At 45.9% G+C, this 19,816-nt stretch overlaps 2 protein-coding genes across 2 annotated transcripts; both read left to right on the top strand.

The window, feature by feature from the left end:
* Positions 1-375: 375 nt before the first annotated feature.
* snx21 (sorting nexin family member 21) lies at positions 376-8,563 on the top strand. Its single transcript, XM_035383196.1, has 4 exons — positions 376-517; positions 3,824-4,097; positions 4,486-4,643; positions 5,110-8,563. Exons 2-4 carry the CDS (start codon positions 3,839-3,841, stop codon positions 5,857-5,859), a joined length of 1,167 nt encoding a protein of 388 aa, XP_035239087.1. The 5' UTR covers positions 376-517; positions 3,824-3,838; the 3' UTR covers positions 5,860-8,563.
* A 3,779-nt stretch (positions 8,564-12,342) lies between these two features.
* On the top strand, positions 12,343-17,337 carry wfdc2 (WAP four-disulfide core domain 2). The gene is made up of 4 exons (XM_035381058.1): positions 12,343-12,499; positions 13,331-13,468; positions 13,668-13,805; positions 17,032-17,337. The coding sequence occupies exons 1-4, from the start codon at positions 12,415-12,417 to the stop codon at positions 17,163-17,165; spliced, it is 495 nt and encodes a 164-aa protein (XP_035236949.1). The 5' UTR covers positions 12,343-12,414; the 3' UTR covers positions 17,166-17,337.
* The last annotated feature ends 2,479 nt before the right edge of the window (positions 17,338-19,816 follow it).

Here is a 19,816-nt window from a genome sequence, read left to right as displayed (position 1 = left end):
TTTTGTGCAGATGGCGTGACCACAGTCAGTTAGATGGCACTTACACGCCACACACACACACACATACACACACACAAAGAATGACAGAGAAGGTTTGTCAGTGGCGTGTTTTTGGTTTCCCAATAGGTTTCTAGAACGCTAACATGACGTCTGCGTTCACCAAGCTAGCTTGTAATTTACCAACTAGCTAGGATTTCCAAGAAAGCAGCACTTGCAGTCACGAGGAATTACCAAGTACTGTTCAGAAATATGTTGTGACTGATACATTACTTCGGCAATATTCTTGTGTGTGTGTGTGTATGTGTGTGTGTTTTAGTTCAATGGTAAACTTCCTTTGTGCAAACAAATGTCAAAGGCTGAGACAAACTATCAATTATAATAATTACGGTAAAACTGACTGCTCCTTCACAGAAATCCAACCCCTATTCCCGACAGCTGAAAGTTAGTTTGGAGTAGCCTAACACCCGAAACAGTTTGCGAACCGCCTGCGCTAAATAACTCGTTATCCATCGTACGAGTAAGTTCAGTTTATTTACGCTATATTGCTGTTGTTTAAGGGGTCACACCTGAGATTTTGTCTTGCCAATGCCTACGGTGGCTTCAGGTGTCTAACGCTGATCTGTTCGGATGTCCACACTAAACTGGAAAACACGGGCTGTTGCAGCCATTTGCATCTGCTGATATAGCTGGTTGTAGTTTATCGATGTGTTATTTGAGGGTATGCTATAGCTTAAGTTTCATGAGTTATTTAACTATACAAATACTTTACATTGTAAGCTAGAGCTTACGTAGAAAGTTTTCACAAATGGCTTCTAAGTTATTTTGTTTATTGGTCTGTCGCTGAGGTCATATAGCCAGCAGCTATCTAAATCGGTGGTTGCGACGTCGCTAGCTATTTAAAAAAAGATGTGCAGAGCCTTTTAATAAATTGATTTTCTTGTAGACCGCGTCGTACTGGATAAGCATTCCAACAGACTGGTTATAAGCCCGTGTGCAGAAGTTAGCGGAGTAGGCACGGGAAGCTTGCAAGCTACATTCTGCAAATGTAGTTTGTCTAAGCGGCTGTACCCGTGTCGGACAGACCCAGCAAAAGGACATGGCACACAGATGGCTACTGGACGAACAGAAGCGTCCTGGTAGTGTAGAGTAATAACAGACAGGCTACTCTGTTGACGGGCTTCCGGGATGTTTTCAGGGGATTAGACATGTTGAATCCCGGATAAAGTGCCTGTGCAGACAATCGGGTAAAGTGTCCTGCGAGTCTGCCGCTCCCAAAGCTCAAACAAGGCATTGACATGATGAGCACAGTGGCATTATCTGAACCTTTATTTACACAAAACTCCCGTCTCTTTAGTGGTATCAATACATAAAAGGTATAATGAATAAAATAATAAATACAAGTCATTCCACCGTATCGTGGTCGTTTCTGACGACTAACTAGTGAGATGGATAAGGACTTAACTACTGTTTATTGCATGTTTTTTAGTTTGGAAAAGTATCATATGGTCTGTCTTTATAACTACCCAGTGGGTTTTGAGCTTGATTTAACTTCGGGCAACAAAATATACATAATATTGAAAAATATATGGAAATAGATTGTATTTTCCAGTATTTGCCAATTGTCAGTTTACATTACGTTTATTTGGCAGACGCTTTTATCTAAAGCGACTAACAATAAGTGCATACCGAATGTCATTGGACAACTACAAAACACCGGTTCGATAAGCTACAGTACTTATTATGTAACAGTTATCCATAACCATGAACATCTAGTCCAGTTCACATAGTAAGCATAGGCTAGGAGAGAAAGATATGACAAGTCAAACTAGAATGAGGGACGATGACAAGATATGATAGACCTACAACATCAAGAAAACGATCAGTGCAATAAATACGTGCTGGATGAAGATTCCAGTGCAACATGAAAGTGGTAGAGGATCAAGACAGATACATGGGATAAGAGCGATCCTACATTGGGAATACCCTGCAGAGTGCTGATGGAGTTAATGTAGGTACAGCCTGAAGATATGCGTATTCTTCAGAGCACAGTGGGAAATGGGAAGGGACCGAGTGGTCCACAGAGGAATGGGGAGGGTGTTCCGCCACTGGGGGGCTATGGTGGAGAATCTCTTGTGGTCGGGACAAGAACCATTCTCCCAGATGGCAGAAGTGCAAGCCGCCCTGCTGCAGCAGAGCTGAGTGCTCGTGCTGGCGTGTGAAGTTGAGTTATGTAGGTAGGAGGGAGCTGTCCTGTTGGCTGCAGTGTGGGCCAGAGTCAGAACCAGACCCTGGCAGCGACCAGCAGCCATTGGAGTGACCTCAGCAGGGGAGTGACATGCGAGAACTTTGGAAAGTTGAAGACAAGTCTGGGAGCACCATTCTTTTACTTAATGTTGATTGAATTTAAATACGTCCCTGCATATTTGAATTTATAGCAAATGTATCCCATAATATACCAGTTGTTGCCACCAAAGTGGCAACAACTGGTATATTTTTTAACGCATTTCCATATATTTTTCAGTATTGCATTGTTACCGATGACAATATGTTGTACATTTAAAGTAGGCCAAGTTTCTTATTTCACAAATGAGTCAGAGTTATGTCTTCATATTGTTGGTATATTTAGTCAGATGATTTAAATATTACTAGAACAGCTTTCCATTGTCACTCAAAAAGACAAATGAAGATACCCAATGTATTGGATCTCCACAAATATATTTTTGTTGTGTACAAGGAAGGGCAGCCTTCATGAGAAAGGGGCCACACTCAGAAAATTAATCCTAAGCTCTTGTTGGATGCTACTAGCATTTGTAGTGCCTTATTTGATTTATAATGGGTTTTATTTTCAAGAAAAGAACACTGGAAACCCCTAAATATTTTAAGTTTTTACTTTTCTCCAACTTCAGCCCAGCCTCCTGCAAATTTTGTGTATGTTGTGTTGTCTGTGCAAGGAAGGTCAAAACGCTGAATTAAATGTTGTTTTGTCCATGGCACACCAGTCAGGTGTCATGTTGTAATACAGTTTTTTCAGTGGTGTGCAGGTGTAGATGTTGTGCTTTTTCAGTAGTGCCCAGGTGTAGATGTTGTGCTTTTTCAGTAGTGCACTGGTGTAGATGTTGTGTATTTTCAGTGGTGTGCAGGTGTAGATGTTGTGTATTTTCAGTGGTGTGCAGGTGTAGATGTTGTGCTTTTTCAGTGGTGCGTTGGTGTAGATGTTGTGTATTTTCAGTGGTGCATAGTTGTAAATTTTGTGTATTTTCAGTGGTGCACAGGTGTAAATTTTGTGTATTTTCAGTGGTGCACAGGTATAAATGTTGTGTATTTTCAGTGGTGCGCAGGTGTAAATGTTGTGTATTTTCAGTGGTGCGCAGGTGTAAATTTTGTGTATTTTCAGTGGTTTGCCGGTGTAAATGTTGTGTATTTTCAGTGGTGCGCCGGTGTAAATGTTGTGTATTTTCAGTGGTGCGCCGATGTAAATGTTGTGTATTTTCAGTGGTGCGCCGGTGTAAATGTTGTGTATTTTCAGTGGTGCGCCGGTGTAAATGTTGTGTATTTTCAGTGGTGCGCCGGTGTAAATGTTGTGTATTTTCAGTGGTGCGCCGGTGTAAATGTTGTGTATTTTCAGTGGTGCGCCGGTGTAAATGTTGTGTATTTTCAGTGGTGCGCCGGTGTAAATGTTGTGTATTTTCAGTGGTGCGCCGGTATAAATGTTGTGTATTTTCAGTGGTGCGCCGGTGTAAATGTTGTGTATTTTCAGCGGTGCGCCGGTGTAAATGTTGTGTATTTTCAGTGGTGCGCCGGTGTAAATGTTGTGTATTTTCAGTGGTGCGCCGGTGGGATGGCGTCTAAGCTCCTGGACAGACTGCGCCGTTCCCTGTTTAAGGAAGGGGCCTCGGCGGAGCCCGGGGGGGCGGAGGAGTTCCCCGAGAGCTCGGAGCTGGAGGACGACACGGAGTGCGTCTCCGCGCGCCTCAGCGGCACGCTCAGCTTCGAGGGCGAGCGGACCCTGGACTCCGAGGACACCGGAGAGGCCTCCGGTCCGGACAGTGACTCAGACTTTCTGGCAGAGTCCATTGAGAACGGGTCCTGCAGCACAGGTATCTTTTACTCCAGGGACTTTAAGTTGAGTGCGTGTGATGGTCAGTCTCTTTTTGAAAATGTTCCTTTGCCAAATCTGCTATTTGGTTCAGATCAAGGATCTCTAACTAAAACAATAGAGGGCCAGCGTATCTTGTTTGTGGTGCGTTCTAGCACTCCACTACACACCTTGTTTCCAAGGTTTAAATTTGTTACTCAGTTACAAAAACCCACAGACACTGTGGCCCTTCAGGACTGGAGTTCCTGATTCTTGCCTTTGGTCCTGGTTGTGCTTTTGAAAAGATGTATGAAATATGTGGAATGCACTGCTTTTTTTGTCATAAAGTTTGTTAGTGTTTCATTTTCAGCGTTGAAGTAGTGTCTGGTTGTGTGTTTTGGTTTCTGCAGAGGGCAGTCCAGTGGCCCTTCCTCCTGGGGGTGTCACCCTGCTCACCTCTCAAATGCGAGAGAGCTGGCGCAGCTCGCAGTCCCGCAGCATTCCAGTGAAGCTGCTCTTTGAGGTCACCGATGCAAGTGTAGTCCAGGACGGTTCCTCCAAATATGTGGTGGGTATGAGCAGGTTGAATAAAATTTCACTGATTGAATTTGAGTTTACCCAGCGCCTGCTGTTTTGTGCATGCATTTAGCTTACAATGCTCCTGCTTTTTGTGCATGCATTTAGCTTACAATGCTCCTGCTGTTTGTGCATGCATTTAGCTTACAATGCTCCTGCCGTTTGTGCATGCATTTAGCTTACAATGCTCCTGCTGTTTGTGCATGCATTTAGCTTACAATGCTCCTGCTGTTTGTGCATGCATTTAGCTTACAATGCTCCTGCTGTTTGTGCATGCATTTAGCTTACAATGCTCCTGCTGTTTGTGCATGCATTTAGCTTACTATGCTCCTGCTGTTTGTGCATGCATTTGAGCTTACTATTCTCCTGTTTGTGCATGCATTTGAGCTTACCATGCTCCTGCTGTTTGTGCATGCCTTTGCACAGTACCTACAGTAGATCTTTACTTTTTCCTGCAGCTCTATACTATCCATGTGATCCAGTCAGGGATGTTTGACCGGAGCCCTGCGCTCATCACACGACGCTACACCGACTTTGAGCGTCTCCACGCCCGGCTGCGCCGTCGCCACGGGGACGAGATGGAGGGCGTGTGCTTCCCCCGCAAGAAGCTGCGGAGGAACTTTGCGGCGGAGACCATTGCCAAGCGCAGCCGGGCCTTCGAGCAGTACCTGTCCCACCTGCTCTCCCTCGCCGAGCTCTGCCACTCGCCCACCTTCCTGGAGTTCTTCTACCTGGGCGACCTGCGGGCGGGGCAGGTGCTGCTGCGCGGCGGGCGCTACCAGGAGGCGCTGGGCTTCTTCCTGAATGCGCTGAGGCTGCAGGAGAAGCTGGGCTGCCAGGCGCAGCACCAGCAGCGAGCTCACTGGCTCTTCACCCTGCTGGGCCTGGTGGCCTGCTTCCAGGAGCTGGACCAGCTGGGCGAGGCCCAGGAGCACTGCGACCGCGCCCTGCAGGACCTGGCCCCTTCCCAGCATGCCCTGCAGCAGCAGAACCTGCACCCGCTCCTCGTCCCCCTGCTGCAGGCCAACGTGCGGCTGTCCTGGAAGATCTCCAAGGACAAGCGGCGGTGGGAGGCACTGTTGCTGGAGATCCAGGACTCTGGGGTGGACACGGGCAACCAGCCCAGCCTGAAAGAGTACCTGATCAAGGAGGTCCTGGAGGACAGTGAGGGGGACCCCAAGCTCAGGGTCAAAGGTGACAGCACATAAAACCCACATCTAAATTTATACCAGACTCGGATGTCCATGAGGGAATTCCTGTTTTTATTTTACACAGGGCTTGTAGGAAGGTCTTAGGACACACCACTGTCTTAATTGCTGTGCAACTGCTAAGTTAAATACGCTTATAGTTGTAGGAATGGATGAAGGCAGAAAATTCTTTTCTGCTTCTTACTGAAAAGAAAACACTGGCTCTTCAGCCCCACAGTTCTGTGTGTCTAACAGACACTGATGATGTGGGCTAAATGTAAAGGTGTACCTGGGGCTTGAATTATTGATTTTATCTTTTGTATGAAAAGGCAGAGTTCAGGTCGCATTTTTTTTAGTGTTTCAAATCTCCGTGGCCCACAGTCACCCAAAGGGAGCCGCAGCAATTAAGAGGCCTGTTCATTGGAGGAAATGCAATGACGGTATAGTGTGACTAAAGGGAAACTCGATTCTTCTGCTCAGGTAGACCGTCTGTACATTATGACTGGGGATAATCAAGGGTGTTATGGGACTTTGATCCTACAAGAGAAGGAGCAGTGCTATGATCCCTAATTTGATGTTAACAGCTCTTTGCCTGCTGAAATGCTGAACATGGCACTGTATAATCTTTCCCCAAGAGAGGCTGTTCATAGTTATGATCAGTCGAGCAGATGATATGGTTTGAGAGGTTGCAAAACTATGACCAGACGGCCGTGTGTCTGGCTTTATTCTTTAAGCACACATCTTTCTGGGCTCCAGAGTGGCGTACCCAGCTAAAGCACCTTTTTTAGTGCAATAATTTACACAGTCTTTCAGACTAAACCCTTGCCACCTATATACACTAGTGCTGATTGGCTAGGAGTCTCACAGGCTATGCTAGCGCTGATTGGCTAGGAGTCTCACAGGCTATGCTAGCGCTGATTGTCTAGGAGTCTCACAGGCTATGCTAGCGCTGATTGTCTAGGAGTCTCACAGGCTATGCTAGCGCTGATTGGCTAGGAGTCTCACAGGCTATGCTAGCACTGATTGGCTATGAGTCTCACAAACTGTGCTAGTGCTGATTGGTTTGGAGTCTCACAGGCTATGCTAGTGCTGATTGGCTAGGAGTCTCACAGGCTATGCTAGCCCTGATTGGCTAGGAGTCTCACAGGCTATGCTAGTGCTGATTGGCTATGAGTCTCACAGGCTATGCTAGCCCTGATTGGCTAGGAGTCTCACAGGCTATGCTAGTGCTGATTGGCTATGAGTCTCACAGGCTATGCTAGCACTGATTGGCTAGGAGTCTCACAGGCTATGCTAGCGGTGATTGGCTAGGAGTCTCACAGGCTATTCTAGTGCTGATTGGTTAGGAGCCTCACAGGCTATTCTAGTGCTGATTGGCTAGGAGTCTCACAGGCTATGTTAGTGCTGATTGGATAGAAGTCTCACAGGCTATGCTAGTGCTGATTGGCTAGGAGTCTCACAGGCTATGCTAGCACTGATTGGCTATGAGTCTCACAAACTGTGCTAGTGCTGATTGGTTTGGAGTCTCACAGGCTATGCTAGTGCTGATTGGCTAGGAGTCTCACAGGCTATGCTAGTGCTGATTGGCTAGGAGCCTCACAGGCTATTCTGGTGCTGATTGGCTAGGAGTCTCACAGGCTATGCTAGTGCTGACTGGCTAGGAGTCTCACAGGCTATGCTAGTGCTGATTGGCTGTGAGTCTCACAAGCTATGCTAGTGCTGATTGGCTATGAGTCTCACAGGCTATGCTAGTGCTGATTGGCTAGGAGTCTCACAGGCTATGCTAGTGCTGATTGGCTAGCGCTCCCCAGTTGCCGCTGCATTTGCATAGCTTTGTTTAAGAATAGCCGGTTGATCAGACACTGCGCAGCCCTGCTAGACGATGGTGGCTTTGTGCAGTGAAACCCTCCCAAGTGGGCAGTGGGAGGGCACAGGGTGGGCCTGAACGTGAGGGCTGAGGACTGTTCACTTATACGTTTTTATACAAGTGAACAGTCCTGAAAATTTTGATCAAAATTGTTAAGTTTTGATGTTTCAAAACTCCAGCCCTGGTCCTGGAAGGGTACTGGGTCAGTCTGCTGGTTCTGTTTTTCCCAATTTACCTGCCCTCCCTATCCCCCAACAAACGGTTCAGACATGAGACACTAGGTCACTAGGTGACGTGACTTTACTGTGAAACCAGTTGCCTTAATCGATCAATTTAGTACTGAATAACAACTAAAACCGACATGCCCCCCCATTCCCTAGGAACAGGGTGGGTCCCTCACCTAGCCCTTAATTTTTGGTGGTTTTTTGTTTACATCACTTGTTTTTGGTTAGCTAACAGACATTATCTTTAGGAGGTGTCATTTATGATGCATTGCAGACCCTCCATAGCTCAGTGTAATCTGTATTTATATTTCTTTTTTATGAAGTGTATCACAACCATGTATCCTGGGTGTGCTATACCAAGTGCTTGCATTTCACACAGATATGAGTTTAGTATTCAAACATAGCACTTAGAAATGGGCTGCTGCTGTATTTTTTAAATATTTCGTTTAAATCATTTGTCCCTTTCTTGTATCGTTACAAACATGCTAAACGGAGATGTAACAGAGTTGGGTTTTGACGTATTGAAATAACAGCTTCTGTGTTCACGCTGTCTAAAGCAGATTTGAATCTTGGAAATTTTACAAAATGTATATTTTTCAATAAAGATGCACAAGACATGAAGAGAATGGAGTCATTTCCCAGTGTGCCTTTGGTTATTTGGGTTTATACATAAATCTGCTCTCTCCTGCAGCCTCAGAGCATATTTTTAAATGAAATGTGTAAGTTTTCCAGTCATTCGATTGCCTCTCGTACACTGTATCTCTGTGTCTCTGTCTTTGTGTGTTTGTGTGTCTCTGTGTCATTGTGTCACTGTGCCCCTGTGTCAGTGCCCCATGTACCTGTGTCTGTGCCTCTGTGTCACTGTGTCCCTGTGTCTGTGACCCTGTGTTTCTGTGTCTTTGTGTCACTGTGTGTCTGTGACCCTGTGTTTCTGTGTCATTGTGTCTCTGTGTTTGTGTCCCTGTGTCGGTGCCCCTGTGTCACTGTGTCAGTGTCCCTGTGTCTATGACCCTGTGTTTCTGTGTCATTGTGTCCCTGTGTCGGTGCCCCTGTGTTTGTCATTGTGTCCTTGTGTCACTGCGTCCCTGTGTTTGTGTCCCTTTGTCACTGTGCCCCTGTGTTTGTCATTGTGTCCTTGTGTCACTGTGTCCCTGTGTTTGTGTCCCTTTGTCTCTGTGTCATTTTTTGCTTTTTTGAGCAGGTCTGAATTCTGATCGGTGTCCCTGCTGGGAGGAAAGGTCTAAAAAGGAACTTCTTTGAAAGGGAAATTGAGAGATTCTGTGGAGATTATCACTGAGATCACAGAAAACAAGAAGTTGTATTTGAGGGCCTTGGAAAGGATATGAACATAGCTATTTGGAGAAAATGACCTATTAACATTGGCTTTACTGTCAAATATGATGTGTGATTATATATGGTTTTGTTAAGAGATTAAATGTACCCGTAACATCTTGTCTTGATATACTGTGCTATACTTGCATTGGTATAATTCTTACTCGACAGGATGACAGTTCCTGAGTTTACAAGCATCATATTTTTGGAGTGAATTTCTTTTGTGGGTATCACCTACTAATAACACCTTTGTTGTACAAGGAGAATTGTGCCCACAGTAGGTAAGGATTGTTTTTCAAGGAAAATTGTGCCCACAGTAGGTAAGGATTGTTTTTCAAGGAGAATTGTGCCCACAATAGGTAAGGATTGTTTTTCAAGGAGAATTGTGCCCACAGTAGGTAAGGATTGTTTTTCAAGGAGAATTGTGCCCACAATAGGTAAGGATTGTTTTTCAGTTAACTGTATGTTAGTTTTCATACACTAAACTAACACTACATTACTCAAACAGACGGCCAGGGTGGTGTAACTGTATGTTAGTTTTCCTAACTAAACTAATACTACATTACTCAAACATGGCCAGAGTGGTGTAACTGTATGTTAGTTTTCCTAACTAAACTAATACTACATTACTCAAACAGATGACCAGGGTGGTGTAACTATGTTAGTTTTCCTACACTAAACTAATACTACATTACTCAAACAGATGGCCAGGGTTGTGTAACTGTATGTTAGTTTTCCTACACTAAACTAATATTACATTACTCAAACAGATGGCCAGGGTGGTGTAACTGTATGTTAGTTTTCCTACACTAAACTAATACTACATTACTCAAACAGGTGGCCAGGGTGGTGTAACTATGTTAGTTTTCCTACATTAAACTAATACTACATTACTCAAACAGATGGCCAGGGCAGTGTAACTGTACTTTACATGTCCTAATTTTAATGTGCAGAAGCTTTTGCATACATACAGTCACTGCATAATTTAAATCGGCGTGAAATGTATTTTAATGGAAATAAATGTTTCAACAATACTGAAGAAATATTGCTTCATGTGTATGTCTGTAATTGACCAGAAGAGGGAGCTTAACACAGGGATGTCCTGGAATGTTACAGTCAGGAGAAAAATAAGGACATTGCAAGAAAAATGCAATTGGAATTCCAGATAATAAAACCTTAAGGATGCTTTTTTAAAATAAATTTAAAAAGAATTTGTATAAGAATAAGACAGTGATTTTGATTTTAAGGTAACCTATGTGTTATCCGATTTACACATATGAATACTGAAACCCCATGTACAGGACCAGAATTAATGCATCTTGTTGAATGAATGAAACTGAAATATTATCTATGCCAAAGGAACAACTGCATAAACTTAACTACAACTCTGCCATTCTAACAAACCTCACGTTTGACCACTGCATGTTCTGTTTCAGCACAGACAGTGGGAAATGCACAATTCTGCTGTCAGAACTCAAAGCAGCATCCCAACCTTTTCCATCTGCAATAATTTATGCAGCTTTAGAAAACAGATGTCAGTAGCTGGGCTTTAGGGATGTTGGGTGTCAGTAGCTGGACTATAGGAATGTTGGGTGTCAGTATCTGGGCCTCAGGGATGTTGGGTGTCAGTAGCTGGGCTGTAGGTATGTTGGGCGTCAGTAGTCGGGCTGCGGGTATGTTGGGTGTCAGTAGCTGGGCTGCAGGGATGTTGGGTGTCAGTAGCTGGGCTGCAGGGATGTTGGGTGTCAGTAGCTGGGCTGCAGGGATGTTGGGTGTCAGTAGCTGGGCTGCAGGTATGTTGGGTGTCAGTAGCTGGGCTGTAAGGATGTTGGGTGTCAGTAGCTGGGCTGCAGGTATGTTGGGTGTCAGTAGCTGGGCTGCAGGTATGTTGGGTGTCAGTAGCTGGGCTGCAGGTATGTTGGGTGTCAGTAGCTGGGCTGCAGGGATGTTGGGTGTCAGTAGCTGGGCGGGTTTCGGACAGGAGCAACGGTGGAACATGTTCTTCTCAGACAGGAGGCCTCAGGCTGGAGCTGTCCGGTGCTGAACCATCCAGTGCTGCAATGCTTTCCCTGGGGTCCCATTAGACCCAGAACTGACCCACGCCCATCAGTTTCCAAATTAAAGCCAGGAAAAGGTGTGTGGTGAGTTGTAAGGCTTGCAAAGGCTGAACAGAAAGCCCAATCCTAAGCCTTTGAGAACTGCTGTCCACCAGGTCTTTTCCACTCTGGTGAATATGTTGGTAGATCATTTGTCTGGTCTTACAGTAAAAATATATGCTGAGAAGTCCTACTGATTTCCAAACTGATATGTGTGAAGAATGTATTTGGGTCTTTATATTAGGCAGATTACCTTGCTGTGTGTGGCCATTAAAATGCATGCAGGGATGTCAGTGAGTAGCCTAATTGTGATTATTTCATTTTGCTTCATTTCACCCCATGACAGTGCTCCCTCCTGGATTAGTTCACAGGAAGGGGAGTACTTCTCAATATTGATAAAAGCAGAAACGACCAATACAGCTACTATTACAAGAGCACAGTCCTGTGTAATCTTGCTTGGTGGTTAGGCATGAGTAAGGTGAAGATCATTGGCCTTCTAGTCCCACTAAGTATCCTAAAAGGCTAAAGCCCTGTTCTGGTGAGTCGGTTTCGTAGTTCAAGCCGCGTTATTTGCAATGCACAGTATTGCAAGATGAAGTTGCTGACCAGTGTGTTGAACGGACATTTTTCCCTTTGTCTTTCCAGTGTGTGCGGCAGCATCATTCACCCCGCTGAGCCCAGTATGAAGTCAGGCTGAATACATGCTCAGAGGACAGATGTAGATTTGTTTCAGTTAATTTACCGACTCATAAGATTTTTTTAACGTAATCCAGTGCCGTGGATTTTACTTTGAATGTAGGCCTGTTGATTTCTTTTATCTGCACAGTTTCATTTATCGCCGTGTAATTTCATTATGTGACATGTACACAAATAAAAAGTGGTTATTCGTAAGTGCAAACGCTTCAGTGTGATAACTCGAAGGGCGCGCGGACCCAGGCGGTTCCTGTCCCGTGGCCGTGCGCTCCCCCCTTCCTCTTGCCCGGACTGTTTTCCTCTCAACTTTGCGTTCTTCGAGTTGAGAGATCAGTCCTGCAGTCAAACCACGGGAACGAAAGAGATGAAGGCTCCGGGGGTTTATGTTTCGGCTATGATTTTTTTAGTCTTGATGGATTGGACGAGCGCAGTTCCAGGCAACTCCACCGGTGAGGACATACGATGAAACCTCGCAGATCCTGATGATAAACCATGAAACCATTCGACAGTAATAGAGATTTCTCAACATACAGTCTAATACTTAAACTTGAAATGTGGCACATTCGCAGCACGGAGTGTCTATAGGCTGCTGCATGCAAACAGAGAGTCTTATTTATATCCACCGCGTTTAGAAGCCAGTTCGAGGCTGCCCATTCTAAGTCGACCGGTGTAAATAAAACTGCAATCGTTAAAAACGGGTGTACACAATAAATAAATAAATAAATAAAATTAAAATAAAAACATACACAATAGTTGTGGGAACTCGTTATGTGACGTTATAACAATGTTACAATTGTGTGGTCTGCTAACATTTGGCTACATTGGATACAGTGTTTTAGAATCGAATTTATTCCGTTTTGCCGACCTTACGAATCATACATATAATGCGTAATAATGTGTAACCAGACGGGGTTACCCGTAGTGTTAGTGTTTTTGTTGAGAAGTTCGTGCTTAGTACCGAGCTGGAAATTACATTACGGATCACAAAATCCGAGCCTTAGGCTAACTGTGGCTCGAAAGAAACTCAAGAAAAGTTTGTTTGACTGAATTAGTTGTCTTTAATTAGGCTACACGTTATAAAAAGTTTGCAGCTCTCACCTCACCACATATATGAAGAATATATCAGAATGATCCCATTTGAGAGATTAATTGGTCGCACTGTTTAATAAATGCGTTGTATGAACGCACTGGCAAGTAGGAATGTTAGTGCGGTAATTAAGACGATTTCGTTTGCTTCAGTCACCCCAGTGACAGCGCTACCTCCATGTCCTCATTTACAGTGCCGAAGAAGGGGCACTGCCCGCGGCGCTTGAATGTGGTTCCGTCAAAACGGGCCTGCGTCTGTGACGACGACTGTCCCGGGCCGGACAAATGCTGCGTTTTCGACTGTGGGGCTGTTTGCGTGCCACCTGCTTTTAGTAAGAGCTTTCCCCTGTCTCAACAGAACTGTTTGTGTTTATTCTCCCCACCCCCACCGACAAATTTGCCTCAAATTAACTTTCAGTGAGTTGGCATCTGAAATTCGTGACAATCCTTGGCAGTGTGAGCCGCATGTCTTTAAGGCACTGCTGTGTATGTTTGTTGATTGTATTTTCCTGACTGGTCTGTGCTTCATAGCCAAGCCCGGGGTGTGTCCTCGCAGACGCAGAGGCTCAGGGATGTGCGCAGAGTTCTGTGCCAATGACAGTGACTGCCCCAACGATGAGAAGTGCTGCCACAACGGGTGTGGCCATGCCTGCATCGCTCCATACACAGGTAAGATCAGCCAGACTGCATACACAAGTAAGATCAGCCAGACTGCATACACAGGTAAGATCAGCCAGACTGCACTGCTCATACACAGGTAAGATCAGCCAGACCGCACTGCTCATACACAGGTAAGATCAGCCAAACTGCACAGCTCACACACAGGTAAGATCAGCCAGACTGCATACACAGGTAAGATCAGCCAGACTGCATATACAGATAAGATCAGCCAGACTGCATGCAAGGTAACATCAGCCAGACTGCACTGCTCATACACAGGTAAAATCAGCCAGACTGCACTGCTCATACACAGGTAAGATCAGCCAAACTGCACAGCTCACACACAGGTAAGATCAGCCAAACTGCACAGCTCACACATAGGTAAGATCAGCCAGACTGCATACACAGGTAAGATCAGCCAGACTGTACATACAGGTAAGATCAGCCAGACTGTACATACAGGTAAGATCAGCCAGACTGCACTGCTCACACACAGGTAAGATCAGCCAAACTGCACAGCTCACACACAGGTAAGATCAGCCAAACTACACAGCTCACACACAGGTAAGGTACAGCAGACACCAGAGTCATTCCAAGACCATTAGAGGGGCATGAAAAAAGGCCTACAAACTAAAACACCTTTTTGCCCAGGCACTACAGAATCTATGAAATCAATCAAAAACTACAAAACACACAGGACATTGGGATTGGCTCTTTTCAGTGAGGCCTAAGATGTTTTTTGGTCCCTAGTAAGTGTTATATCAGTTATCAGCCCTTAGAGAGGCATGTTTCCTGTGCTTTAATCTGCATTTGGGAGGGTTGTGCTGTTCTTCAGATGAGCAGTGCTACTATGGTGCTGTGCGTCTTTAGAGGCAAAGGTCAAGCCTCAGGGACCGTACTTGAACACAGGTGGTCAGTACAAACCTCTGTTTTAGTGTGAAGATTCTTAGGTTGAGTTGCATGATCCTAGATGAACAGGTTTTTGGTAAACTGACACAAACATGAGTCAAACTCAGTGGTTTGTGAATCTCAGCATAAAACTTGGGAAATAATTGAGCCAAAATGGTGCACATCTGCAGGCAATTCAGCTTTTCACCCACAGATAAAATTATCTGAATCTGACATCAACATCCATCACTGTGCCTGCTTCTCCTCAACAACCTTCAACACTCTGTACAACATGGTTTAGAAATCCTTAGCCCATGTTTAAATGCTACAAAATCAAAGTGGGCCACTCTTTTTGAAACATTTTTTATGGCAATATGGAGAATTCTTGAGGAACATGATTTCTAAAGGAAATGTTCAGATAAGGAAATAGAGCTGGCCCATCTATAGCTCTTCCGTGTAAATATGGAAGTTTATCTGAAACCAAATGCAAACACCTGAGGTTAAAGGCAGCACCAGCAGGCTGATTCATTCGACTTCTTAATCCAGCTGGATAACGGAAGAGATTTGCAGACTTCAGACTTTTAATTTGACAGGCTCTTGTCCATTTTCTGAGAAATGAGGGTCAGAAAGTCACGCAGGAAAGCGTATATTGCTTTTAGACAGCCCGCACAACTACCGTTTATAACGTGAACGTCCATTTTAAATTATATTTTTTTGCAATCAGCAGAAATGGACAGATTCCCAGTGACAGGAGCAGCCTACTCAAACCCTACATCATGCCCCTTCTTTCTATGCTATGTTTTTACACAGTATGTGAAACATGTTGGTAGTCCATGGAATTTAAATACTGTTGTTCGCTACGCTATTGATTAAACACAGCGAGTGTCATTCCTGTAAGAAGGTGGTTCCTGGCTCTCTGCAGTGCTGTAACCCTGTGCTGTCCCCTGGCTCTGTGCTGTAACCCTGTGCTGTCCCCTGGCTCTCTGCAGTGCTGTAACCCTGTGCTGTCCCCTGGCTCTGTGCTGTAACCCTGTGCTGTCCCCTGGCTCTCTGTAGCTCTGTAACCCTATGCTATCCTCTGACTCTCTGCAGTGCTGTAACCCTGTGCTGTCCCCTGGATCTCTGCTGTAGCCCTGTACTGTCCCCTGGCTCTGTGCTGTAACCCTGTGCTGTCCCCTGGCTGTCTGCAGTGCTGTGACCCTGTGCTGTCCCCTGGCTCTCTGCAGTGCTGTAATCATGTGCCGTCACCTGGCTCTGTGCTGTAACCCTGTGCTGTCCCCTGGCTCTGTGCTGTAACCCTGTGCTGTCCCCTGGCTCTGTGCAGTGCTGTAACCCTGTGCTGTCCCCTGGCTCTGTGCTGTAACCCTGTGCTGTCCCCTGGCTCTCTGTAGCGCTGTAACCCTGTGCTATCCTCTGGCACTCTGCAGTGCTGTAACCCTGTGCTGTCCCCTGGATCTGTGCTGTAACCCTGTGCTGTCCCCTGGATCTGTGCTGTAGCCCTGTACTGTCCCCTGGCTTTGTGCTGTAACCCTGTGCTGTCCCCTTGCTCTGTGCTGTAACCCTGTGCTGTCCCCTGGCTGTCTGCAGTGCTGTAACCCCTGTGCTGTCCCCTGGCTCTCTACAGTGCTGTAACCCCGTGCTGTCCCCTGGCTCTGTGCTGTAACCCTGTGCTGTCCCCTGGCTCTGTGCTGTAACCCTGTGCTGTCCCCTGGCTGTCTGCAGTGCTGTAACCCTGTGCTGTCCCCTGGCTCTGTGCTGTAATCCTGTGCTGTCCCCTGGTTCTGTGCAGTGCTGTAACCCTGTGCTGTCCCCTGGATCTGTGCTGTAGCCCTGTACTTTCCCCTGGCTCTGTGCTGTAACCCTGTGCTGTCCCCTGGCTCTGTGCTGTAACCCTGTACTGTCCCCTGGCTCTGTGCTGTAACCCTGTGCTGTCCCCTGGCTCTGTGCTGTAACCCTGTGCTGTCCCCTGGCTCTCTGCAGTGCTGTAACCCTGTGCTGTCCCCTGGCTCTATGCAGTGCTGTAACCCTATGCTGTCCCCTGGGTCTGTGCTGTAACCCTGTGCTGTCTCCTGGCTCTCTGCAGTGCTGTAATCATGTGCCGTCACCTGGCTCTGTGCTGTAACCCTGTGCTGTCCCCTGGCTCTGTGCTGTAGCCCTGCGCTGTCCCCTGGCTCTGTGCAGTGCTGTAACCCTGTGCTGTCCCCTGGCTCTGTGCTGTAACCCTGTGCTGTCCCCTGGCTCTCTGCAGTGCTGTAACCCTGTGCTGTCCCCTAGCTCTCTGCAGTGCTGTAACCCTGTGCTGTCTCCTGGTTCTGTGCAGTGCTGTAACCCTGTGCTGTTCCCACAGTGAAGCCGGGGCGCTGTGCTCATCCCAAGGGGACCCCAATGTGCGCAGAGTTCTGTTACCATGACGGCCAGTGTCCAGGGGAGCAGAAGTGCTGCCGGACCACCTGTGGCCACGCCTGCAGCGAGCCCTGTTGATTGGTTGGGAGGACTGGAGGGCGGGGAGTAGGGACAGCGCAATATAGACAGCCTCCTCACTCATACTTGAATCTCTCATTTTTTAATCCCCATTGTATAACGTTAATGGGAGTATTACTATATATTTTATAATTCTTTGTCACAACCAATAAAAATGACCTGGTTGTCCACACATTGTGTTTCCAATTATTTGTTTTCAGGAATGCATATTCAGAGAAGACGCAAGGTATTTGGTGCCAGTGTAAGTGCACTATCTGCTCAATCGTTGACCCCCTATTTCCAGTACTGTCGCGATTACAACGTATTGACCCCTTATTGGATACAACACTATCACATGATTGTGTACTTTGAAAGTTCTGGACTTGCAATAGCCTCACTAGCCTGTGAGCTAGTAGCTAAGATCACTACCTAACTATGTAGCTAGCAGTTGTGAATTACATAGATAGTGAACATTTTCCAGCTAGGTGGATACATGTGTAAACCTAGCAGTTTTTCATTAAAATCCAAAAACAAGCTAAAGGCAAGCTATTAGTTAGCAAAGTAGGCACTTTAGCTAGATGGCAAGCTATTTCAGCATCCATTCATCTTTAGCTACCTACCCAGTGTTATAACCTTACCCATCAGGCTAGTAACGACAATAAATTATGCAAATAAGTGCACGATCATGTGACAGAATTGTATCCAATAAGGGGTCAACAATTCACAATGGCAACAGAACCAAAAATAGGTGGTCACCGACGATGCAGGGGAGGCAGACGGTGCATATACACTGGCTGCAATCACCATCTTTCAATTTTTGATCCTTTTTGAAGCAATGTATGTACGCTAGAAGTTCACTATCTACTTTGTACTTCTTAGGTGATCATTGGCCACGGATGGGTCATGTCCGTAGTGTTCGGTCCCTCTGTAATACACATGGAGTCTGGAAGCAGAGGGCCTCTCCTCCCGGTGTTCTCCAGGGAGGGGCTCCACCCCCCCACCCCACACACACACACACACACAGAAAGGCTTAATGCTCCCCAGTAAAGGGCCCTCAGCTCCAGCCTTCCCACAACAAGCTCAGGCCTGAACAGCCCTGCGGTCAGTGTCTTGGAATGCAGAACTTATTTCCCGCATCGGAACAAAAAAAACCTGTCCGTTAAAAATGCTTTCTGGCAGTGAAAGGGACCTCTGTCTCCTGGCACCAGCGTGGCTGCAGTTAGAAATAGAATGTGGGTAACAGTGAGAGAAAATAAGACGCAGAAGTACAGAATCCAGAAACAAACAGAGGCTCTTCTGGAAAGAGAGCGAGCCGAGCGAAGCGGCCTCATGTGAGACTGATCCGGAAAAAATGTGCAGATGCCACAGAATTAAAAGCAGATTCCTTCAGCATGTGGTAAGAGATCCTACAAGTGCAAGCAGATGTCCACTCGACACTTTACTGTGGTACTACACTGCCATGATATTACACTGCTGTGCTTTTACACTAGTGAAGCTACATTGCCATATTACACTGCTGTGCTTTTACACTAGTGCAGCTACACTGCCATATTACACTGCTGTGCTTTTACACTAGTGCAGCTACACTGCCATGATATTACACTGCTCTGCTTTTACACTAGTGCAGCTACACTGTCATGATATTACACTGTTGCACTTTTACACTGCTGTGAGTTTACACTAGTGCGATTACACTGCTGTGATTTTACACTAGTGCGATTACACTGCTGTGAGTTTACACTTGTGTGATTACTCTGCTGTGAGTTTACACCAGTGTGATTGCACTGCTGTGAGTTTACACTAGTGCGATTACTCTGCTGTGCTTTTACACTGGTGAAGCTACACTGCTGTGCTTCTACACTAGTGAAGCTACCCTGCTGTGCTTTTACACACTACTCAGATTCTACTACTGATCTACTGAACAACACAGTCCACTCTGTTCTCTGTGTACTTGGGCGTCCACTGACTGTGTATGTGCCATGTGTTGAAAAGTGCCATGAATTACTAGACGGTGCCATAAGACCTTGATACACAGCCAAATGTTACTCCCCCCTCCCCCACCCCCACATTCCTAGCTTTCAGCAGTTCTCCAAAAAATCTTTATACATCATTTCTAAATTACTGGCAGGTATTTTTAGACAGTCTTTAGAAACTGGAGAAATACCTGAGGACTGGAAGCAAGACAGCTTGTGCGTGCACACACACACATGCAGACAGCTTGTGCATACACACACACACACACAACGTGCATTACATTACATTACATTACAGGCATTTGGCAGACGCTCTTATCCAGAGCGACGTACAACAAAGTGTACAACCATAACTAGGAACAAGCGTGTCGAAAACCCTAGAGAGAAGTACCGTTCCAAGTGCAGGGAACAACCGCATAGTTCAACTTGGACCCTGTAAGTTAAACTGATAAACACTAACACAAACAAGAACAGCAACAACGTAGTCTATGCAAAAAATGCAAGCGGTAGTTAAGACGAGTCCATTAACTAAGTCAACTACAAAACAGCTACCTAGTTACAACCCTAAGCTTACAGTCAATTTAGAGATTACAGGGAGGTAGGGAGGGTTGGGGGGAGGTGCAGCCTGAAGAGGTGAATCTTCAGTTGTCGTTTGAAGTGGGTCAGGGTTTCAGCTATTCTGACCTCCATTCCACCATC

This window comes from Anguilla anguilla, chromosome 11 (assembly GCF_013347855.1).
Source record: "Anguilla anguilla isolate fAngAng1 chromosome 11, fAngAng1.pri, whole genome shotgun sequence".
NCBI lineage: Eukaryota > Metazoa > Chordata > Actinopteri > Anguilliformes > Anguillidae > Anguilla > Anguilla anguilla.
The sequence above is the reverse complement of the archived record's forward strand: the minus strand, read 5'-3'. Positions and strand labels throughout refer to the sequence as shown.

Bases quoted from the DNA above. Each gene is read 5' to 3' on its own strand.
- wfdc2 (XM_035381058.1), top strand. From the start codon at position 12,415: ATGAAGGCTCCGGGGGTTTATGTTTCGGCTATGATTTTTTTAGTCTTG. The intron at 12,500-13,330 runs GTGAGGACATAC...CCTCATTTACAG, and splicing joins AGTTCCAGGCAACTCCACCG to TGCCGAAGAAGGGGCACTGC. The intron at 13,469-13,667 runs GTAAGAGCTTTC...TGTGCTTCATAG, and splicing joins TTGCGTGCCACCTGCTTTTA to CCAAGCCCGGGGTGTGTCCT.
- snx21 (XM_035383196.1), top strand. From the start codon at position 3,839: ATGGCGTCTAAGCTCCTGGACAGACTGCGCCGTTCCCTGTTTAAGGAA. The intron at 4,098-4,485 runs GTATCTTTTACT...TGGTTTCTGCAG, and splicing joins GAACGGGTCCTGCAGCACAG to AGGGCAGTCCAGTGGCCCTT. The intron at 4,644-5,109 runs GTGGGTATGAGC...TTTTTCCTGCAG, and splicing joins ACGGTTCCTCCAAATATGTG to CTCTATACTATCCATGTGAT.